The sequence below is a fragment of the Leptosomus discolor genome, chromosome 19 (genome assembly GCF_034619465.1).
Source record: "Leptosomus discolor isolate bLepDis1 chromosome 19, bLepDis1.hap2, whole genome shotgun sequence".
NCBI classification, from domain to species: domain Eukaryota; kingdom Metazoa; phylum Chordata; class Aves; order Leptosomiformes; family Leptosomidae; genus Leptosomus; species Leptosomus discolor.
The window spans coordinates 9,306,800-9,330,680 of NC_141409.1; the positions used below are offsets into that span (position 1 = coordinate 9,306,800).

At 52.8% G+C, this 23,881-nt stretch overlaps 1 protein-coding gene across 2 annotated transcripts in view; it reads left to right on the top strand.

The window, feature by feature from the left end:
• The window catches only part of NTNG2 (netrin G2), a 47,116-nt gene extending 26,250 nt beyond the window's left edge, over window positions 1-20,866 (top strand). Inside the window, exons 3-12 of one of the 2 annotated variants that reach the window (XM_086475703.1) lie at window positions 5,887-6,059; window positions 7,820-7,846; window positions 9,808-9,936; window positions 12,673-12,741; window positions 15,973-16,023; window positions 17,314-17,379; window positions 17,894-17,968; window positions 19,568-19,735; window positions 20,167-20,301; window positions 20,643-20,866. In XM_086475703.1, coding sequence (XP_086331829.1) covers window positions 5,887-6,059; window positions 7,820-7,846; window positions 9,808-9,936; window positions 12,673-12,741; window positions 15,973-16,023; window positions 17,314-17,379; window positions 17,894-17,968; window positions 19,568-19,735; window positions 20,167-20,301; window positions 20,643-20,866 — 1,117 coding nt within the window. The remainder of the gene's footprint in view (window positions 1-5,886; window positions 6,060-7,819; window positions 7,847-9,807; window positions 9,937-12,672; window positions 12,742-15,972; window positions 16,024-17,313; window positions 17,380-17,893; window positions 17,969-19,567; window positions 19,736-20,166; window positions 20,302-20,642) is intronic. The other variant, XM_009961330.2, reaches the window with a different exon arrangement.
• Window positions 20,867-23,881: the final 3,015 nt, after the last annotated feature.

Sequence of the window (23,881 nt, forward strand, 5' to 3'; positions counted from 1 at the left end):
ATATTTATGTTCACGTATCCGTGTGATGTCCTCTTCACCCTTCCTCCCTTCTGTTGCCAGACCCCCTAATGGGGAAGTTTGGTTTCGTGTTTGCTTTTTAAGACAGCTTTGAATGTAAATAATGTTCCACCAGTCAGCAGGATCTTGACAGCTGGTGAGTGTCAACTTATTTAAAATAAATAGCCTCTCGAATGGGAACAGCCAGCTAGCGTGCTCTCCACTTTGGCATCTTTTAAATTGTCTCCTCTTTGTAACCCAAACCTCAAATCATTTCGAAGGGCAGTGAGGAGGGTTCCTCCCTGCTGGGAGGACTCATCCATCCCTACCACACAACCAAAAGTGAAAACCCGCAAGGAAAAAAAAACATTCACAACATGTCCCTCTGACCTAACCCAGAGTTGGTTTTTTTCAGGTTTTTGGCTCTGCAGAAAGCAGCAAAATCTAGAAGCCTCTCTCCCTGGTTTGAGCGGAAAGAAATGATGAGTTAAAATGGCTTTTCCTCCCCCTTCAGCCCCCAGACCGCAGGCTGAGTTACACTCCCAGCCCTGCTCCTGGGATGAATGAGCCTTCTTCAGCCCTTTCAGCCCTGCTCTGGTCACTGGCAATAGCAAACCTCTACCAGAGCAATCTCCCAGCAAGGCGAATCCTAATATAACTGCTCTCCACAAAGGAACGGTGCTTCTTCCACGGCCCAGCCATTAGAAGCTATTTTTACCTGCTTCCACATGCACAGATGGGCCAGAAACAATCCAAGCTCAGCACCCGTTATGCTTTGCCCAAAAGATTTGCTCCCTGCTTTTGCTGAGCTGCCAAAACAGTTGCAAAGGAGCAGGTAAAAAGTGAGTAAGTCATGGCCAGGCAGCTGCTGGAGTGTGCTGCGAGCAATGGCTGGGGATAACAATAGAGAGATGGAGAAGAGTTATTCATGTTTCCCCGAGAGCCAAGATCAGTTGAAACATCATTTTCCTCGGGGATGGAGAGGAAAGAGCTCCCTTCAAACACATCATCCCATGAGACTCATTAAAGACTCATCAATTACAGTGAGAGCAAACAATTGAAGGGAAAGCTATCATAAGCCTTCCTTTGGATGACAGTCATTAGCAGCTCTCTGCTGTGCGCTGCCTCTCCCCAATGCCAGCTCGGGCGAGCAGAAAGGGAGCAGGGGGGGCACCATTGCCAAGCTGATGGGGGTGGGGACAGCAGGAACCCGGTGGCCCAGGAGCCAGCAGGAGGGCACAAGGTCTCCACAGCATCCCTGGGGTCATCCCTGGCTGTGCAGTAGTGTCCTCACGGTGAGCACAGGGTGAAGATGAGAGCACAGGCTGGGCTGGAAGGTGATTTGGAAGGGAGGTGGTGGCCCACTGTAGTGGACTTCTGTTGCCCCATGTCCTCGCCCAGGATTTTTTAAGGAGCTTGGGGCAAGGCAGGAGTGGCCCATGGTGGGAATTGGGCGAGAGATGCCCGGGGACGGAGCAGCTCTCTGGGTCTCCACCCAGCGAGTGGTTCCTCCAGCCCTACCCAGCACAGCAGCAGGGTCATGGCATCAGGCCTGAGTGGGTGGGTGCCAGCACTCCAAGGCTGGCTCAACCCCCCATGTGGAGGGAGAGGGATGAAGAGATGCTCTTTGCCTTTCTCTTCCTTACTTCCTTGCTTTGCGAGCGGGGTTACAGACAGAAAAGAGGTTGTAAAACACACAAGAATCCTTGGAAGGAAAGCAAAGGGCTGGAGTGGCTTTTAAAAATTATTTCAAAAGTAATTGTTAATGAAAGCTCAGGGACAGGGGCTGCTTTCTCACTCCCAGTGAGGTTCCTGCAGGTTTACAGCACTCACCCCCCCGACTGCACCCCCTTCCTAAGCCTGTGCACGGGCATCTCCTTCCCTCGCACACGGGCTTGGCACCAGACGCCTCTCCAACCGGTGGCTGCTGTGACCTCCAGGATGCTGACTTGGAGAAATGCAGGGACGACAAACTGTTCTTTATGGCTGTAAAAAAAAAAAAAAAGAAAAGAAAGAAAGAAACAAAAAAGGACACTTTCCTGTAAACTTTCCTCTGTGATGTTCCCTGGTGGAGGCATTGGCAGCGTCAGACCACACTGCACCACTCTGAGGGAAGGCAGCAGCTGAACGACCTGCACTAAAATAAACTCATAAATACCCCGTCGTGCAAAGTGTAACGTCTTGGGCCACACATTGCTCTGGCCTCTTGTGCCGCAACGGTGTGAGCCAGTTTCTGTTCAATGCAAAACGCAGTTGTGTGCACCTCCCACCAGCCCGGTGTGGGACTTGGGTGTCCCCGGGCCATGGAGCGTGCCTATGGATGCTGTACCTCCTGCTGGGTGGTGTGCTGGGACTGCTCTCCTCTGGGCTGTGCCCCGCCACGGCTGCAACCTGCGTGGGCTCTGAACGCTCACCGAGAAACAGCACTGTCACCGCTAGCCTTGACCCACAAGCTAGAGAGGAGAAACACTCCCCGCTCTTCAGATCTCCTCCGGAGCCAAAGAGACCATATTGCAATCAGCACTTTGCTGGAGCAGCCCTGGGACTGGAGCAGGGCCATCGCTGCCTTCTGCAGGACACAGCGCAGGTGTCTGCCCCACTGCTGCTGTTTAAGCCTCCCTGCTAAGTAGCTCCTAACCTTTCCCTTCATCCTCTCTTTCCTGAGATGGCTGGCCGCCTGAGGAAGATGAGTGGAGGCAAGCAGGGCTAGCAGCTCACACCCAGGGGACTGAGCTAATGTTATTTACTCCAGTCTCCACCAGCTGGATCTTGGCTGGGGAAAGGCGTCGTGCACAGACCATCAGCAAGCGCATGTCCTTGGGCTGCAGGCCCAGAGGAGGAGGCAGAGAAGCCTGAAGAAGGGGTTAAAGCCGAGCCAGCAAGCTGGAGAACCAGGGAGGCCCGGGTGCAGAAAGCTTCACACAAACCAGGGTTGGCATCGGGGCTGGCTGAAGGCACTTGGCTGTTGGCTATTAAATAATGCAGCCTGATTGATTGGGCTGAAAAGTGCTGTGTTGCGGGGTCAGCTCGCTGGGGTTACAGTTCTCTCCTTAGATTGATGATCCTCAAAGGTCGAATTCAGAAAGCAATTCCCTGGTAAAATTGATCCTTTGGATAACAAAACTTTTGCACAGTGGTGAAAGTGAGCAGCAAGAAATGCAAGTGACCCGGGCGCAGGCAGGCAGGGTGACCAGCTGCCTCTGCTTTCTCTTTGTTTAATTTTCCTTGTTTACACCGAGGGCCTTCTCTGGGAAGAGCTGTGCCCCATCACCCCTACACGCAGCGGCTGGGGGCTGTCCAGGAGCACCCACCGTCCCCATCCCAGTGGCAGGGAAGCGTGTGGGTGCCTTTGCAGGGGCAGGAGGCAGCTGGGGGGCTGTCCCAGGAGCTGGCGCTCGGCTCCCAGCCCTCCTCAGCAGCAAGCGAGCGGCGTGTGCGTACAAGCAGACATGTCTGACTGCCTCCCGCACACATCCGTGCCTCGCTCTCCGGGTAGCAAGAAGGCTGGGTCCCACTGCTTGGCAGAAATTTTGTAGCTGGAGCCAAATTAATGACGAGCAGGTTTCATCCTCCTGCGTGGCAGCAGCTTAGAGCTGGCAGAAGCATCCCGAAACGGCTGCTTGGCCCTCAGAGGGGGATGTCAGGAGCTATGGGCAGAGAGGGGTGACTGAGGCTGCCCCAGGCCACCACGGGGGACCAGGTGGTGGTCACCCAGGGCTGCTGTCTGCGCTGCAAGCCTAGCAGGGTCAAGGACAGGAGCCAGGTGATACCCTCCGTGTCATCCCAGACTTCAGAGAAAACAAGGGGGATGCCAGGCCATTTCTTCCTTGTACCCACTCCCCTGGGGATCTTAAATGCCCCCTCAGCTGGATTTTAAGGCTGTGCCCTGGAGCTGGCTCCCATCCCCTCGCTTCCACCAGCAGTAGGAGAAAGGAGAGCTGCAGCTCCCAGAAGCTGTTGCTCCGATTCAGGCTGGGCACGGAGCGGCAGCGGTGAGGCTTTGACCTGCTTTAACCCGCTATCTTTCCTCTCGTCTGCTCGTTTTGAAGTGAGAGAAGGAGGCTGTGCTGTGTGGACACTGAATAATTCAGAGTCAGGCTCCGCAGCACCCCGGGGCTGGGCATTGCCTCTGCCAAAGGGCTGGGACAACTCAGCTGAAATCCTTCCCCATCAGAGGCAGAGGGGACACGGAGCAGCTGAAATACAGCATCCCTCCTGTGCAGGTACCAGCCAAAGCCACTTCCTTCCCCCGGACACTCGGATTCGCGGCTTGCTCCCAGAGCACTGGTGCTCGGAGGCTGTTAGTGCTTTCAGCCGTGACATGGCATCTCCAGCTCTCGCTAACACACGTCTTCAAGTGGAGCATGCTGAGTGTGCCTGCCTCTGCTCCGTGGACAACATTTTCTTCCTTCCTCCCTTTTAGAGACTGCAATATTCCTTCCCCTGCTTGGTCAGAGACAGGGCAGGGTTGTAAGATGGGGAGGGAGACTGTTCATCCAGCTTATGCTTAGCCTCTGAGCGGGGTTTGCTAGAATTAAGGACAGGGAGGGGAGGGAGAGGGAAAAAAAAAAAATCATACGCGAGGTCAGCTTATCCAGCCACGCGTGAGCAGGAGCACAGCAAAGGCAGCCTCAGCGGGTCAGGCAGGCGGCTGGGGAGCATCTTTGGCGGCTCCAAGGGAGAGGGGGAGAGGCACCAGGGGCTGGTGGCCACACATGGTGCTGGCAGCTGGGAGGAACCCGGCTGACGGCTCTCAGCCTGATCCAGTTTGTTTATCCCAGTGCAGACAGAGCACAAGAAGAAGCAGGCCACCTTTCCTCTGTCTTCTCTGCAAGCGGGTTGTTCCCCTCAGCTCTGCATCTCTCGTGCAATTAGCCCTGTAAAACGAAGTGCTGCCCAGTCAGACTCCTCTACCTGTTCGCATAAGGCACAGTGTTATTGTTTCCTAGTAGTTCTGCTTCTGAGAGTGTAAATTATTGCACAAAGCAGTGAAAAAACAGTGGGCTGTGCTTAGGAATCCACGGTCTGGAATGAATTGAGGGGGTTTGGTCCCTGAACTCTCTGTCTGATGGCCTGAGCTCAGGCCCAGGAGTCACCAGAGCCACGTGTGAGTTATGGGCTCAGCCTCTGTGCTCTGCGCAAGTCATCTCCGGAGTCTGAGCAACAGGAATTATTGTGCATGGAGATAATTATTCCCTGCATACTGCACTACAGCTCATTAAAAGTTTGCTAATGTTTGCAAATTGCTGAATAGTGGTTTTCGTTGTTGTCTTCTCTGATGAGGCAGGGACTAAAAGGCAGATTCTGATGGTGACTTGTTCTCTGTGTTATTTTGGTCACAGCAGGCTGGAGCTGCTTTGCACGTAGGGAAAAGGGTTTGCGTTGTGCAACTTCACAGGAGAAAATGCTCTTGCCTTCAGCATGCTGCGTGGGGGTTAAGGGGCTGAGTCCCACCAGTGTTAGCTATGCTTCTCCATCTAAAGCTTGAGACTGTCCTCTCTGCCTCCAAATACATGCCTACATCTGAGCTGCTCACGCAGATTTCTGAAAAAAACACGTGTGACTCCTTCCTGGAGTCTCAGCTGGAGATGTTGACTTACCATTAAACGATCTGTGCTACTGCAGTCGGATGGTGGGAGTAAAGTATCTCTCATCTTGGAATACAGACTGCAGATCCACCTTGGGCGAGGACGTGGACATCGTAACCACTGCTCCAGCTACCCAAGGCAAGCAGCTGAGTTCAGTGAAAAAGTCCTGCAGAAGGAACAGGAAAGGGGTAACCAGCCCAGCTTCACCGCTACATTTTCACGCACAGGGACAGCACTACGCCAGGGGCAAGGAGGAATAGCAGTAATACCTGACAGCTCTTCTCCTGTCTTCCTCTTCCAGGTGTAAATGCAACCTCCACGCTAACCTGTGCACCTTCAAAGAGGGCAGCCTTCAGTGCGAGTGTGAGCACAACACCACGGGGCAGGACTGCGGCAAGTGCAAGAAGAACTTTCGCTCCAGGTCTTGGCGAGCAGGATCCTACCTGCCTCTCCCCAACGGGTCCCCCAACGCATGTAAGTAACCTGCAGCGAGCCAGCCCTGGCCGCGCTCCCACCTTGGGCTGCATGACACCCACAGATGGGAGCGGATTCTCATCTTGTCCTTCTCCATCTTGAGTCAGTGCAGGATGCTCAGCTTTCGGAAGGGAAGCGGGTATTTACTCATGTCTTGGTACACAGAGAAATGAGAGAGGTTCTGGGTGGATGCAGAGGTGATTTATTGGCTACTGGTAGATGAGTGATGAGCCCAAAGGATGGTCAAGAACAGGAAGGATGACCTTGGGCCAAGATGTAGGTCCATGGCTTTGTGGCAATGCGAATTATTGTCCTTTGAGGAAGACATTATTTAGCCACAGCAGAGCACTGGCTGTCAAGTAGTCCACGGGCTCAGCGTTGGCACTGCTCCGCTGCGGGAGTGCAGGTTGCTTTCTGGATTGCTTTCTGGATCCCGTTCTGTGTATGTCAGCATTTCAGGCGAGCACCGCGAGCTGCAGTCCATCTGCGCAGCTCCAGTCTCATCCAATTGCCTGCTGGAGCAAGGCACTGACAGAAGCAAAGGCGCGCAGACGAGATGAAGGATGCATACCCACCATCGTTCGAGCAGGGGAATTGGGGCAGGAAACATCACAGATGGGCCAGTTTCTCCTGGGTTTCTGTCCAGTCCACATTAGCAGACTTGTTTAAATGTCACGGAGCCACACTAGCCACTCCAGCCTTTCAAGCAGCAGCTTTGAGCATTACCAAAGAGAATCTTTTCCCTCCCTCCCCCCAAATTTTTTGAAAGATTTATGTGCTTTAAGATGATCAAAGCTGAAATTCAGGCTCCGAAGGCCGTGATGGGAATGTTTTGTGTGTGCCAGGGCTGGTAGACGAGCAGGTTCTTTGAAAGGGAACGAGCTTGTCAGCTCTCACCAAGCGGCTGCATTGCTTCAAAGGAGCTTGGGAGAGTTTCTGGTGTTGACAGGCACAGACATGCTGTTCTCTCTCTTTCCCTCCCCTCTGTTCCTTGTGTCTCTTCCCATTTCTTTCTCCTCTGCTCTTTCTTCTCCCATTCATCTCTCTTCCCATCTGTCACTCAGTCTTCTTCCTCCCCACCCCCGACCCCGACTCTCTCTCTGTTGCTTCCTCCTTCCCCCATCAACATCCTCTTCCTCTGCAACAGTTCTCTGAAGTCCTCTCCTCTTGGTGGTCCTGTGCTTTTATGTTCATGCAAAGCCGAGACTCTCCAGGATTCATCCACAGAGAGGAGCGTGGCCATCAGTCTCCTGGGTACCAAAAGCCAGAAGCTGGTCCTTGGATGGTCTTTGACTGGTGGGTTTGAGACCAGTGGCTTTGCAGCGCCCTGTTGAGCAAAGCACTGCAGTGAGAAGGGTGTTCAGCCCTTCCCACTCGCAGAGAACTGCCCAAGGTACAACAAGCCGATTCAGACCCTGCAGCTTGTACTTAGCTCAGGGAACCTCAGCAGATGCTGCTTGTCCTTTGCTGGGCTTTACCGGCAGGTCAAGGAATCAGTTACCAGAAAAACCCATCGGCAAGGACCACGCTGGTTTTTCTTCCCCAGGTGAAAGGCTTGAGATGCCCAGACCCCAGACAGCCCTGCCTGGTTTGACAAAAGCAGCTTTTAAGATGGTGCAGCAAACACATTCCTGTGAGCAAGACCCCCGCTAATTAATTTCTGTTTGGTCCCACATTGTGTATCTGTTTGATCTGCTGCTGCTATCAGAGCCTGTGGTGTCCTGCTTCCAGTGACCAGGCTTCTTCTTATTTTTTTCCAGGTGCAGCTGCAGGCTCAGCCTTTGGCAGTAAGTAAAAACATAACTGAAATGCTGGCATTTAACACCCCGGTGCATGGCCCTTGTGGATATCACTAGGAAAAAAAATATATGGTTATTTTCTGTCCATTATCATTTTCCAGGCAATAAGTCTTCCCTAATTGTGCCTCATTTTCTGTTCTGTCAAAGAGTCTTATATTTTCTTCCTTTGACATCAGTAGCTTCATTTTGCCTCTTCCTTTGGCATGGTTTCCCCCCATGAGGTTCGTTAGTATGGCAGCCGGAAAGGAAATAAAAAAAGACTCTTCAAAACCACCAGTGCTCGCTGTGAACTTTCCCCCCGCCCCCCAGTATCGCAGACTTCTGCTCTGAGAAGGAGCACAGCATTATTTGGCACAGCATCTAGTCTGGGTCACCTTTGGCTATAGATAAAAAAAACATGTATAGGGTGTGTGTACATCTGTATGTACGTGTGTGTGTGTAGGTAAACATATGCCTATGAAGCGTCGGCTGCAAAGACAGTAGTGCTCAGCGGGGATTTCTATTGAAAGATTGATGGTATGATAGGACTCCTTATTTAACAAAGCTGGAGGTAGCTTGATATCAAAGAGCCTTGAGTTTTGGGTAAGCAGAAGCCTGGGTTTGAGTTTTGTGGCTCGGAATTACCCTCCAGAAGAAATGAATCCAAGAGCTGAATGAATAATGAATTCTTTGGTTCGCAGGCAAGTGGAAAGAATCAGAGGAGAAGTAGTTTCAGAGGAATGCAAATGTAATTAAGAAAAATGCATCTAATTGAAAAGTGGAGGACAGTTTTTCTGGGTAAATGAGCCATATTTAGATTTAAAGCAGTTAAATTTAAATGGTTAATAATTTCCAATAAAAATTAAAAGTCTCCCCTAAGTAATTTAGGATTAAAAAAAAAGAACTGAATGTTTCAACAGCCCAAAATATTCTTTGCTTTCTGGTCAAAACCATTTTGATAACTCTTTTTTCCCTTCTTAACAGAGCTTAGTATCCTCAGTGCTACCTTTGTTTCACTGGAAAATGTTTCCCGTCAAAATTTTCTGCTAGAGAGAAGCTGGGGGGGATGCTGGAAGCAATGCGCAGGGGATGGACAGGAGGGATTTGTGTCCAAGGCCAGTTAAGGAGAGATTATTTAGCCTGCATAGGAGACTAGGAGTGACCTAAATTAAGTATTTAAACTAGCTCAGGGCTATTATGAAATTAAGCATGATAATCTGCATGAAGCAGTGGGACAAACAAGGACAGGAGGGCAGCAGGTGTAAGTCAAGTAGGAATTTGTGTTCCGAGTGTTATTTCGGTTTGGGCTGTTGTGGCGAGCGCCGTGGGATGAGCACCGTACCCGGGATCGCTCCCACACAGCTCCGCGGGGGCTCACTGACGTGAAGCCACCAATTAATTCGCCCTGCTGAACGAAGGGTGCCAGTGGAAATTCATAATGCCACTGGTACAGGTTGGTTTTGATGGCACCGGGTATTTTGCTGCCTGGGGGGTGACAGAAGAGCCTGGTGCTGTTTACGGAGCCGGGGTAGGCAAGGCTCTGCCAGATGGCCCGCAGACGTCAGGCAGTGGAAGCCCACCTCCTGGCAGGGTGGGCTGGGGGCTCCTGTGCACCTCCCGCCCGCTCTTCACCCCATCCCTGCCCACACGGGCTTTTGTTTCCCCCTTTCAGCTTAATTGGCAATTAGTTTATGTTAGAGCTGTAAGTATTTAAGCCAATATCTGCACGGACAGAGTAAGCTGATACGGCCACAGCCTCCGGCCCCTGCGTGCACACACGTGCTCGCTGCATCCAGCGTCATCGAGCCGCCATCGCCTTAATCCTCTCAGTGCCCCAGTTGTAGCCGTGCTGGGAAATCGGTCACCAGTTCAGCCCCAGCAGCGGCAGCCTTACGGGTGTGCGGGCTGGCAAGGAGACCCTCTGTTCCCCCCGCAGTAAGTGCCTCCCACCTCTTCTCTTTGCTTGCTAGTCTATGAGCGACCGCAGCGGGTTACCACCACAAAAAGCACCACCACAACCACCACCACCACAACAACCTCAACCACCACCACCTCCACCACCACCAGCACCCCCCTACCTGCCACCACCACCCAGCCAGGTGGGTGCCACACTCCCCGCTGTGCTTGGAGGGCCAGGACTCTGCCGCTGGGCTCCTCTCTTTGGCTGCTTCCCGTTCCAGCTCCTCCGGTGGCGGTGGGGAACGCATGGGGCTGCTGTGTCGGTGGCCCCGGTTATCTGCTCTGTAGGATGATAAAAGGACATGGATAAAAATCACCCTGACTCAGTTCATATCCCCCAGCCTCTGGGCAGTCATGGTTTGCTGTTCTCTCTATTCAGTCCAAGGGCACTTTGATGTGTGTAACAAGCTAGGAGCAACTGTTGTAGTCCCTGTGAGCAGGGAGCGGGTCCCACCTCAAAGCCAAGAGGCAACCATGCCACGGGTTGACAGCCCCACTGACTGGCTGACCTCGCCATGTTATCATCAGGGCAGCCAGAAGTGGAGCCAGGACTGGATGCGGGGGAAGCAACGCTTTTCCCTTTTTCCTCTCAGGTTTTTTTTATTTTTCTTTTTAAATATAAAGTTTTCATCATCCATCCCTCCTAGAGCCACTTGGCAACGTTGTCCTGCTCTCTTACAGCTCCCACCACAAGGCAGGGCAGGAAAGCAATGAAGGCTTTACTGTCCCACTGTAAAATTAAACCACATACCCAGTCTTGCCCAGCTGGAAGGAGAGGGGAATCGTACCCCATCCTGCTCTATTCCTGACGTCCACGTGCGGTACCAGAGCCGGCAGGAGGGTTGCCCCCACTGTACTCACTGGGTGCTGCTCCCAGAACACAGTGGGGAAGGCTGGGTGCTGCTCTGCCCCGCCGGCTGCTCGCTCGGACGGGGAACCTTCCCCATGGAGAGCTGCTGCCTCGGCACGCGGGTGACCACCTCCTGCCACCCGCCGCCAGGCTCAGAGCAGCCCCGAGGCTTTGCTAAGCCGTGCCAGGGACGGACCGCCGGGTCGAGGGAGAAGCTGGCTCTGTCCTTGCTGGCTCTTTCAATCCTGCACCACGTCCCAGCGGCCGGACTCAGGGATGTAGTGCAGGCCGGCTGCGTCTTCAAGGGCAGTTTTCCTAGGGCAGAGCCGCACTCTCGCATTCCCCAGGCAGCCGCTGTACAAGCAGTGAGGGAGCGTGCAGGGCTGGAGCTCGTGCACATGCCAGCAACACCCTTTCCTCGTTTCTAAAATCACCTCGTGGAGGAAAACTTTTGTCCTTTTGCCAGGGGTTCCTCCTTCCCTCCCCGCGTGAACAAGGAGACAGTGTTTTCACTTTTCTGTTGGAAATGAGCAGATAAAACTTAACAGCAGGACATTTTTTTTTAAGCTTCTCATGGGGGAATTAGACACGCATTCCTCCCCTTGCCATGCTTTCTGGGCCTGATATTTCCCAGGAGGACGTTTTACACCCACAGTATGTTAGTAACAGTCTGTCTGGGGGAGCTGCCAGAAGCCAGTCAAAGGGATGAGGAAACTTGATTGCATGTTTATGCAAATATAGATATATATTCATGGAAGTACCCTGCTTGAGTAGTTAATCAGGAAGCTAAGGGTTTAGCTCCAACTTCGATGGAGTTGGAGCAACCCTGGGCAAAGAAGTGCAAGTCTCATGTCCGTTCAGAAGTGCTCCTCACCCAGGCCCCTGCTGTACACATGGAGGAAGATGTTCCTCCACCGCCCCTGCCCCGAGCTCACACCATCGCCATGGCCCCAGCAGTGGCAGGGCATCACATCGACATCTGCACCATGCTCTTGGGGTCATTGATTTTTATCCATGCTTGCCCATAGAACATTTTTAGGCCTTTTTTTTTTTTTTTTTTCAAGTGCTGTGTACGTGTGGGTGGTGTGTTTAGTGTCTGTCTCGTGTGGGATTTGCAGTGCTCTGCCTCGCTTGCGTCATACATCTGGGGCGGGCAGGACAGCATCTGCGCGGGGTTGGTGGGAGCGGAGGGACAGTGTCTCTTGCCAAACTGCTCCAGGGGACCTGGGAGATGTCATGCACCTCGGGGTTTATTCCTTCTCCAAAACCTGATTCCTGGGCAGAGAATATGCGCTTTCATTAACTGATGGCAAGGAACACAATAAATAAATAAATTGTAGTCCAGCTGCCAGATCTCTGGCTTGGTACAGTCAGGCCTGAGCTTGGAGCTCCTTGCCCCCATCCAGACCCCCGTCCGTGTTTCTCCATCCCCACCCCAGAACGCTGTGCCTGGGGATGGAGACAGTCCTCCAAATCAGAAGGTAGTCAAGGCCACCCAGCAGCTCAGGGACCTGCTCTGTTACCTGGGCAGCATGCTCGGATGGATGCCAAAGATCCATTGCGTGCCCTTAACCAGGAAGGGGGAACCAAGGCACAGCCTAATTCTGACCTACTTTTGACCAGAGTCATTCTTCCCCCTCTGGTCCTGCAAAATGTAAAGTACTTCTTTAAATACCATGACATTCCCAAGGGACTGTGAATCTAATTTGCCTGGACCTCAAGGGAAACATCTTGTTAAAGAGATGACCCTCGGAGCTCCTGGTAAGATGTCCATTTGCAGGAGACGCAATAACCCCAAGCTGGGTCAGTGTCCCAAAGTGAGAGACTCTGTCGTTAGCTCCCTTCTGAATTTTAAGCATTAAATGAATTTTAAGCATTAAATGAATCCCACCTTGCTTTAAAGCCACCTCAGCCAGACCTTTGAACAAAAAAAGTCCTGTTCGAGCCCTGCCTTATCCCTATGCTGTTTCACCCTCTAATTTACACACTGTCTTCTGCCCTCTGGATTTCTGCTTCCCACCATAAGCAAGCATCGTCAGACCAGCCTCTGAGTTCACTGCCTCTGTGCCTGTGAGAGAAACACAGAAAAAACCAGGTATTTAAAGCCAGACCGATGTGTTTTTCCCTTCTCCTTCATGCCTCCGCACACTAGTGGGTAGCAGCAAGGCAGAAAGCAACGTAGCACGTAGGCTAGAGGAGTAGATTAGATTTGGGTTGTCTCTGGGTTGCATGGATCTGCTAGACATCTGCTTCCTTTGGCTGCTCGTGGTGTTTTCCGTGGTCAAGGTGGAGCTGTGGTCATGTTTGTAGGATGTTTCTGTGCCCGGTCGCCTGTCGTGTGGTGAGAGGGGGGAGAAGAATGAGTTTACGGGCACGGTCTGTGGTCTGAAGGCAGTCAAGGCTGCCAAAACAGGTAGAGGGAAGGGAAATTGCAGAGTTACCCTAAGGAAGATGAATTAAGTGCTATTCTCTGTTATTTCAAAACCTTCCCTGAAGCTTGTCAAATTCTTCCTTGCCATTTGTTACAATTTTTCCCCACATTCAAAATAAGAAAAAAAAAAAAAAAAAAAAAAGCAGCTCTTTTTCCCTGCTTTCATTTTTCCTCCCCTCTGGTTTGTAGCAGTTTCAGCAGTGCCAGTTCACCTCTGGGAAAAACAAAAACCAACCCACTCCCTGGTTGATGGTTAAAAGTTCCAGGAGAGAGAGCACTGAAAGCCCTGAAAGCCTGGCTTTGCGTAGGTCCTGCAGAAAGGGGACCCTGCATTTATGTTTTGAGAAGGACTTTTTCAGGGTCCTTCCCCACTCCTCCAGTGCTGTTTGCCCCCATGGTCTTGCTATGAAGCGTGACTTCTTGGTTCAATCTATTCTACTTCCCCAGAAATCCACCAAGACCAGCAATTTTCATCAGGGCTGATACAAGTGCCCTGAGACAGGAGCTGCCCAGTGTTTGCCATCTGTATGAACTGGGTCCGGGGGTGAAATGTGTGTCTCCTGAAACATAAAACTGTCCATTAATGTCCCAGAGCTACAAGGGAAAGGTTCTCAGGATAATGAGCATTAATAATTTTCCTGGCTCTGTAAATGCGCTTGAGTGGAGGTGTATGTGAATGACTAAAAAGCAAAATGCCTCCAGGGCTGTTTTTTATTGTGACTCTAATTAAACCCTTGCCAATTTGCACAGGGCTTTTTTCATATTCTCTTTTACACCATATTAATATCAATTGGTTCCCACTTTCCAGCTGAAAAGGACAATGTCTATCACCTTCTCTTAAAGCTTGTCATTAAAAATATTTTTTTTTTTCTTTTTTATTCTACATTGTTTATCATCCCCTTGACGAGGCTGGGAAATCACATTTCTCTCCTACTTGGGTTTGTCCTTTGAAACTTGGCAAGGATTAAGAGATTTTTTTTTTTTTTCCCTCCTCCTCCTTATGTTACCCAACTGGAGCTTGAAATTAATAATATGGCTTTTAAAATTTTATTCCTTGGTTTGTTTTCTAGCAAACCTGAAGATTGTCACCAATATTGAGGAGACGGGGAGGGGTATGGAGCCGGTGGGGATGAGGGTTTGCAAGGAAATCAAACAAGTGATCTATCAATTTCTTGCTCGTTTAATTTCTCAGCAGTGGCTTGCAAATTCTTTAAACTGAGTATTTCTGAAGGAAGAGCAGAGCCTGAAGGAAGGCCTAGAAGTTTGGATTAGAATCCAGGACTTGGTGCCTCCCTTACACGACACCTGCGCTGCTTCTCAGTCCCATTCTTCCAAAGCAGAGAGGTGCAGCGCAGTCACTGAGGTCCTTATTGCAAACCCACGAGCGAAACACCGTGTGTTCGTCTGGGCTGAGAGCGGGCAGCTCAGCACCCCGCTGCTGTCCTGCCCTCTGCATCGCAAGGGCTGCCCAGCCCCTCCAGCGCCCCAGGACGCACCAGCCGCCCAACGCCGCCGGCGGCACTTGCGTCAAGCAGCCGTGGCGCAGGGTTGGTTTTGCCCTCCGAAGCTCTGGCCCTCCATCAGAGTGCTGCAGAGCTCCCCGCTGGTTACCAGTTCCCCCCAGCACACCCAGTAACACAGATTTCCCCTTTGATCGCTGCAAGACTACACCGGCTTGTCGGAGGCTGCCCCGCTGCAAGTGGGCAGGGCTGGCCCAGGAGCAGAAGGTAGGAGACGCGGGGCTGGGCTGGGTCCTGGCCAGCGAGCACCAGCTCCCGACGCCCGGCGAGCGCTTTAGTTTCTAGTTCTGCATCTCCGCTTTCCATGCAGCTCTCTCTTCCTCCCGCCTGGGAAAAAGCTCAGGGTTTGTCTGTGCCTGACACGCAGCTGGGAATCTGGTGGGGCTGGTTTGAGCCTCGGGGTTTAGTCGTATACATGAAAGATGAGGATGGTAAGTGGTAGAAGAGATTGTTCACAGCTTGCTGCTGGGGTGAACCGAGAGGATCATGGAAATCCTGTCATCTCCCGAGACCGGAGTCTGTTTGTAGAGCAGAATAACTTTGTAAATAGATAGGCCCGTGTCGTCTGTAGCATAGATGCCTTCTTATGTATTTCCTTGCTTCGGTCTCCTGCTTGACTGCCTAAGGTGACCTGCTTCTGGTGGGAACCTTGGGAGGCTTCACACTCGCTGTTGAGGCTGAAGTTTCTGCTCCTCAGGGTTCTCACTAGCACACGCACTTCGGCAGTTGCCCCTTGGCGCTCAAGTCCTGTTCCCAGCTGAGATCCCTGTAGCTCGCTCCAGCCGTAGACATTAGCATCCCTTCCAGTGCAGAACATAACTGCTGCAGCTGGGCCCAGGACACAACCCAGTGTTTGGAAATACTCAGCTGGGGGACAAAATGCTGAAATTGAGGATCTTTGGAATCGTTGTGCTTTTGGGCCTGTCGCTGGCTTCACAGAGAGGCAAAACCATTCGACACAGTAACAAGGAAAAGGCCTACACCGTGGGCATCAACACCAGGTGATGCTGACAGTCTGTGCCAAACAAAGGGGACTTCTGAGTCTTGACAGTGGTCCGCAGACTCAGCTTCTCTCCATGCATGGGCAGTGTGATGACCACATGCCAACACTCATCCATCTGGCAGCTCCCTCCCCTTAGGAGTACTTTTTCTGTCTCTTCACATTTAAAGACTAATTTCCAGGAGACTTTGTCTCTCATTGCTGCTTCAACACATCCTCAGCCAGCTATGGCTCTGCAAACCCACCCTAGGTACCTGCCTAGAGCTTCCAGGGTCCCTTTGCCACCTTTTTAAGCAAACAAGGGCGATCTGTATTAAACCCGATGTTCTTTCTAACTGATGCCACCGTAAGCTGTTCAGCGCCCACCAAACACAGCAACGCTTGGACCCAAGCCAAAGCCACCAGACCCTCCCAAGAACATTCGAGGTAAGGCCATGCCTGTCCCCAAGGGCAGGACAGGACAGGTTAGGTTTCTCCCCCAGTGCCTGTAAGCCAGGACAACCCACCCATCCTCGGCATGACCCTCCATCATACAATCTGCTCTCTTAGTCAGACGGTCCACCTCAGCTCAGTTCTGCTCATCCAGCCCCATGGAGAACTTTTTGGAGATGTGTTTGGGGCTGGGATGGCTGCAGGAGTGTTCTTGGGCCCCAGGAGAGCCCATGGGCAACCCAGCTGCTTTGGGAAGGGTTTTTTTAGCCATGAGGTGAGAGGCATGCACCTTCCCTTGCCAAGGTTAATTGGACAAGATTAATTGGGCTGATCTGCTGATCTGGCCCAACAGGGCCAAGCCTCATTAGCAGATCACCTTGCTCCCAACACCCCATGGAGCCTCCTCATGGCCATGGCCCCCTGCTCCTGAGGGATAGGCACAACCATGGGTGCTTCTACACAAGGATATGGCTGCCAGGGCCACCTGCAGCACCCACTGAAGAAACGTGGGGCTTTGGAGAGCCCCAGGGACCTACTGAGCTACTCCTTCCCCTCTGGGCTCCCCCACTTCCCTCATGGCAGGAACAACATGCCCCAGTCCTCCTGCATTGTGCTGGTCCACTGCTGAGTGCCTGCGAGCAGAGGCCACCATGTTCCGTGCTCAGCCATCACGTCAGGGGATGGAGGAGGCCATGGTGGCCTGTGATGGCCACAAGGGCTGGAGAGGCCGTGTTGGTGGAGGGTCTGGACACCATGCCAACCCACCATGGCACCAGAGGAAGTCATGGAGACCCAAAGAGGCCTCAGTGCCACAGCAGCCTCACAGAGGCAGGAGTGGGCCCACCCTGGCCATGGCTGAGCTCTAGGGGTGTGGAGCACAGCCACCTCCTGCCATTGCTATCACTGCAGGGAGGTGACCGACACCAGTGGGACGCAGATGGCAATGCCCACCCAGCACTCTGCAAGGGCTGGCACGCCACAAAAACTGGTGGGACCCATTCCTAAACACCCTGTGGGATCTCAGCACTGCTCAACCTTACCCCTGACGGGGTGCCAAAGCACAACCCCCTCCCCTCCCCCCACCACAAGCACCAAACCCCATCAGCTTGATTTGAAAAGGATGGCCTTTACCCCCAGCACCCCGGTCATTCCGTGTGGGACAGGGGTCTGGCTGGCAGCACAGCCCCCTACCCTGGGGGAATATCCCAGCCCAACTGGGCCGGGCTGGCCCTGGGAGCCCTCTCCCCACCACAACACTCAGATGTGTTTTCTCATCTGGCGTAGCGGCTCCGAAGAGCAAAGCAGGGCGCACAGCACACTCTGCAGGCAAGAGGCACGGGAAGAAGCCAGGTACGTGCTGGTGGGGACAAGCTGGGCTGGAGCAGCACGTGCTCTGCGGGACCCTGTAGCAAGCCCTGCCAGATACCACCTCCATCGCGTTTGTCCTCCTAGCTGCACTCCTAGGAGCTTTTCGGGTGCCAGTTGATGTGACCTCCATCAAACTGAGCCCATAGCCAGTAGATTTTTTGGGTTTTTTTAAGCTGATTTGGCTTGCAGATCCTTATCCTGGGTAACCCAATTCACACCACCGAACATGCATAAACGGGGGGTTGTGCAAGTAGCTCCTCCCGGCTCTGTGCGTTGCAACAGCGCTGTGCGTTGAGTTTTTCCTGCATCAAACTTTGAGGAAGGGAGAAGAGAAATTTAGCAGCTACCAGCTGTCTGGTGCAGAAATAGATGCCAGCGCTGCCAGAGCAGTGTTCTTGGCTCGGCATTGTTCTCGTAGCAGAGCTGCTTGTGGTAGGGTAGGACGCGGAGCGGTGCTAAGCGGCGAGAAAAAAGCATGTCTCTGATTTTTCTTAAGCTTCCTCAAAGAGCTCAAAACTCATCCGGCTCAAACAAGACTCTGGCCCAGTGGCTCCTATTGAAACATATAAAGGTAAGAGGAGGGAGCACTAGGTGGTCCAGGGCTCCTAGTCTTTGCCCAGGTGATATGGTCCAGCAGCCTCTGACGTGGAGAAGGCAGGGAGGGTTTGCCGATCCGAGTCACGGTTCGCTGTATGTAGGCGTGCAGCCCTGCCTGTGGTGAAACACTGCTTGGGAATTGCAGCAGCCAGAAGTGTTTGAGCTGAAATTCTTTGGGTATCAGTCAAGCAGGCAGAAGTTGTTTCACAGAGGGTCAAGATTACAAGGGACTCTTCAGCTCCTCCTCAGGCAGCTGTGAACCATGGGGAAACCTCTGCCCTGCTCCATCTTCCCTGATCATCAGTTCATTGAGACAAGTCTCCTCCTCCAGTCGCATGTGCATGCCAACCCACACCCTTCCCTCCCATCCTTCTGCCATCCTTGAATGTTTATGCTAGAGCTTGGAAAAAAATCCCAGCTCCGAGCCTCCCGCCTCCTCTCTGAAGGCTGGGGAAGCTCACAGCTGGCTGACGCTGTTTCTGCTCACGTTAAACCCTGCCCGTGCTGGCTGGGACACCCCCTGACCGGGACAACTGGGCCACAAGGCAACTAGGCTACCCCCTCTCCTCCTGTGTTCATACTTTTACACTCCCAGAAAGATCCAGTGCCCTGAATCTAACACTGCGAGGTAGTCACCATCCCAATTCATGATAATAAATAGCAAACACAAGAAGCAAGTAATTGAATTCCTCTGGCTGCAAATTAAACCCAGCTCGTTGTTTTGTAACACGCGCCCACAGCTGAGAGAGGTCAGCCCTGCGGATAGGAGCAGCGCTTGGCCAACTGATGGCGACATCTCCCACCCCACCAGCAGCCTTCGCAGGCATCCCTGTGCTGTGCCAGGCAGCCCTGGTCCAAACCTTCACGCACTTGCCCACCATCCTTTGAAGGACCCCATGCAAGCCACGCTTCCTTGCATACACTCATTTTAACCTGAGAGTCACCCCACTTCACAACCAGCATCAATTTGGGAGGTGCAACAGCAAGGGGGATGGTGAGAAAGGACACGGAGAGGAAAGAGCCAGAGAGGCAGCGAGGCTTTACCTGGGCACACAGCAGCTTCAGCTCCACTTCAGCCTAGTCCAGGGCCTTCCCATCGCCGGAGGCAGCGAGCGCTGCTGCACCCTCTGCCAGTCCCACCCCGTGGGTCAGTCCCCTCCTCGCTGCAGCGAGGCAGAGCGCAGCCTTTGCTGGGGCTCCGCACCCCAGCGCAGCTCCCTTGCAGGTCCTGCAGCCCCACCGGAGCCAAACCCAGGCACCAAGCTGGGCTCTGCTCATTAACAAGGCAGCTCTTTAATTAACACCTGACTCCCTTCCACTGCCTGCTCCCATGATTATGCATTTCCTTAAAGAGATCATGCCCTGAGACAGTCAGGGGCTGGCTCCTGCCTGTCCTCACGCCAAGGGGACAGAGCCCCCTGACCCCACGGTGCTCTCTGAGCAATGGCTTCCAGCCTGAACCCCCCCGTGGCAGTGAAGAGCCTCCTCCAAAGCCTCGTGGCTCCTCGCCTCTGCCCAGCATGAGGGAGGATGCTCCCAGCCCAGCTCCCCAGCTCTCTCCTCCTCTCCACAGACTGCGAGTGCTACGGCCACTCCAACCGCTGCAGCTACATCGACTTCCTGAACGTGGTGACCTGCGTGAGCTGCAAGCACAACACGAGGGGCCAGCACTGCCAGCACTGCCGCCTGGGCTTCTACCGCAACAGCTCGGCGGAGCTGGATGACGAGAATGTATGCATAGGTGAGCGCTCCGGCGGCCTCGGGCAGCGGCGCCAGGACGTGGGACGGCTCGTGCGGGACCTCAGTCTCTGGGGTGGGCTTCAGTTCAGTTCCGAGGGTGGCGTGTCCACCTGCATGCTCCCTAGACAGCAGCCGTTACGGTCTCTGCAGCCTGCCAAGGCATCTCTTCCCTGAAAACAAAGCCCAAATAACATCTTTCCAACTTGATTCGGGTGCGCTGCTCTACCAGGAGCTCAGCTCCAAAGGGGGGAGGTCTTGCACCCGTGGCTGTGCGCTGTTGGAGCCTCTGTGCCCTCCCAGCCCCTCGGTCTCTAAGGTCCCTCCCGTAGCACGTAGCCAGATTTTTCCAAAGTCACCTACACCTCCCGCAGGGCATCAGAAGGCGCAAAGCCCCCAGGCAGGACAGGCACTAACAGCCCTGTCTTTGGCCAGAATGTAACTGCAACCAGATCGGCTCCATGCACGATCGCTGCAACGAGACCGGCTACTGTGAATGCAAAGAAGGTGCCACAGGGCCCAAGTGTGACGACTGCCTGCCCAACTACTACTGGAGACAGGGCTGCTTCCGTAAGTACCTGAGCCGGAGGGAGGTGTGAGATGGGGGTTTGCATCCAGAGGGGGATCTTCAGCATCACCTGCTCAGGTGCCCCGTGATGCTCAGGGTGTAGGGTGAGCAGACACCAACCATTCCTCCCAAATCCAAAATGACTTGATAGCTTCGCCTCAGGAGTTTGCAGCCCACACTATGTTCCTCTGGCCTTGGGACTGCTCTAGCGCTATGAGGGTTGGATAATTTAACCCTTAGGAGCTACAGAAGAAAGCTAAAAGCTTCTCATTTCTGCTGCAGTCAAGAGGTTTAACATACCCCAGATTAACACCCACATCCTTCCCCCCCTCCCACCTCGTAGCCAATGTCTGCGACGACGAGCTTCTGCTCTGCCAGAACGGCGGCACCTGCTACCAGAACCAGCGCTGCATCTGCCCCGTGGGCTTCAAGGGGGTCCTGTGCCAGCAATCCAGGTGCGAAGCCGACAAAAAGGACTGCGACGGTGCCTCCAGCGCGCGCGGCAGCCTCGGCACCATCCTCCTCGGGGTGCTCGCCCTCCTGCTGCGTGGCTGGGTGGACCTCTGAAACCAGAGCGGAGGAAGCCCAGCCCAGGCACATCACCCGAGGGACCTGGGGAGACTAAGGTAACGGGTGGCTCTCCCCACCGTCTCCTCCGCCCTCCTTCACGCTAGGACTTGCACAACGTCTTTTGGGCCACTTTCCAAGCAGAGAGGTATGCAGACAACCGGGGGCTGACTCCTGCCCACGAACCCATCCTGGCAGCAGCCGGGGTGGCCGCAGCGCAGAGCCGGCTACCGAGCAGCGGCGTGGGGACTGCACCAGCCTGTGCCGGGGCCATGGTCCCGCAGCCCAGCGGGGACACGGGGCCCGTCCTTCCCTCCGCGCAGCCACTGTCCTTCCCCGCTCCGCACAGGGCGAGCCGGGGCCGGGGCCATCGGGGTCCAGGTGAAATAGTGCCGCGATCCAAGGGATATTTTTTTTATTATTACTTTATTTACTTGGGTATAGGCTGGGGTGTTCTTTTTATTTTTCATCTTCTTAGTGTCCTGTTTTGAAAGAGCCTGTCATGACAGCTCCAGAGCCCCATAACACAACGGGCAGGGGAAGGGGAGGGGGGGACTCTGGTCCATCCTTGCTGCATAGACCCACGTCCCACCGTCGGCCTGGCCTGGCCACGCACATAACGTTGCCTACAACTCTAGTTGCTGCATTGATTTTGTATTTTCATTGCTGGGTTTTGTTTTCTTGCACTGACAGAGAACACAGGGGCCATCAGGCATATGGTACGTGAGCAGTGCAGTGTCTTATCCACACATGTCCATAGAGTGTGCGGTTCAAATACTTTTTTTGGTAGGGACTTATTTTTGTTTGGATTAAATGTTACGGAAGAACCACAACTTAAAGGGACATTTTGCCATGAGCATTTGATTCTGGTGTATCCTCCTCCAGTAAAGCAACTATTAATGGCTGCTTGATCACCACGTTTTCCTTTTTGTGTGCCCAGTTAATTACAGGTAAAGACTTATTTTTTGATTCATAATGTCCTCTTGTGTTTTCTGATTCACTACCAAGGTGCACCACATGGTGAGGGAGAGGGGAGGGAGAGAGAGGCTACCTCATCACTGAGAGCTATTAATTATTTCTCATAATTACTTTGCTGAACCTAGGTTAGACTACTAACTGTAGACAATGAACAAAGCCTGAGTGATATATTAATCACTGGTCCTGTATGGAAAGGCCATTTCCAAATGAGCCTGCAGCAGGAGAAGGCTGGGTACTCCAGGGATGCTTCTCCAGGGGGACCTCAGCTGTCCAGCCCCCTTGCAGCCCCCCCCCTGCCCGAGCTGGTGTCATGATGCACCTTTACAGAGCAAGCTCTTTATTTTCAGTGGTTTTAAGCAGCCAAAGCCCGAAGCTTCAGTATAGCTAGAGCTTATAGGGACTAGATCAACTCATTTAAGACTCATAAACACGCCCCTGTCTGAGGAAGCGTTTACAGTCAAGCACATAAACGAAGGCAGGAGAAACTAGAGACAAGAAATTGCATAACTCAGTCAGAACAATGGGAATGTCATGAACACAAGAGCTTTAATTTTGTCATGTCCAAAGATGTACCAAGCCAGCAGCTGACTGAGTGGAGGATTAGGAGACACCCCCACCTCCAGCTCTTTCAGTTCTGGGCTAGTCTTCTTGACAAGGGAGCAGCCCTCAGTCACTGCCCCAGCTCTTCCCAGCCTGCTCGCTCCCTGAGCCAGCCCAGGAGCCCCACGCAAGCCAACCTTGAGCCCCCACTGGCATTTCCAGGTCTGGTGTCTTTGTCAGAGTGGATGGAGCTCCACACCGAGAACTTCTCTATCAACACCTGTTCCATTTGAATACTGTGTCTCCACGGTCCTGTCCCTACAGCCCATCCCGCTCAGGGCTGGGAGCAGCCCACATTTCAAAAGTGCAAGAGCCTGCAGCATCTTCCAACCTAAACACTGCAGATACCATGTACACAGCCAGAGCCCCCGAAATGCAGCCACCTCCACGGAGAGGGGGGCAGTGAACTCGTTCTTTGAAAAAGGAGAAGAGAACAGGAGCGAAGGCGCAGGACGGGTATTGTCGCATCAAAGAGCAACACAAATCTGGTGCTCATTTTGAGCCGCATTTAACATCACAGAGGCAGGTCACAGGGCTCAGTTAATCCACCATAAAATAAATGAGGGTTAAACTCAGCCTGCTGAGATTTGATCTTTGAGGGAGCGAGCTGGCACAAGCATTGCCTCACTTTCTTTAACGCAGTCGGTTGCTGTCTGTTGGTATTGACACTCGCTCTTTCTTTTTCAGACTGCAATAGATTTAAAATCCTCATACGTTACTGTTCTTACAAGTAATAGTGTAGAAGAGACTGTAACAAGATCAAGATCTCTAATGGCACTTCTGGAAGGTGAAGCGACATTTTCCTTTCCCTGCACTAGTGTTTTTCTCTAGAATATTAGATTAAGCAACAGAAAATTTACTACTTCATAAAGCTGAATCCCAGACAAACTCTGCACCCAGCAGATTCCCTGCAAATACACACTTCTATTGCGATGCAAGCAGAAACATGCCAGGCAGCAGCACTGAACTGCCATAGAAAATAACCTCAGAAGGGCACAACAAAGCTCAGAACAGCCCAGGAATGAAGACTGCTGAAGGTGATAGACCACTGCACTTAGACCACCTTTTAGGTTTGGGGGATTTTCTCTTGGTTGGCTGGGTGTTGGTTTCTTGGTTCGGGGGTTTTGTTCGTCTGTTTTTAAGATAAAACATCACTGGTTTCTTAGCTCCAGAGATGGTACCACCTCCTTATGAACCCAGAGCACCAGTAATGTTCAGTCCTGGACCTTCTTTAACCAAAGGCCAGTGAATAGTTCTGAACTTCAACCAGAAGCAGAAAGTCCTTCAGCTAAGCCAAAGGACACCTGAAAAATGTTGGGGAATGAAACACAAGTCCGCCCTCCACACTACATATACCATTCCTGGGCTCTTCCTAGTTGTGCAGAAGCAAAGCCCTCTGTGAAACAGTAACTGTGAAGGACAAACAGGACATGCTTC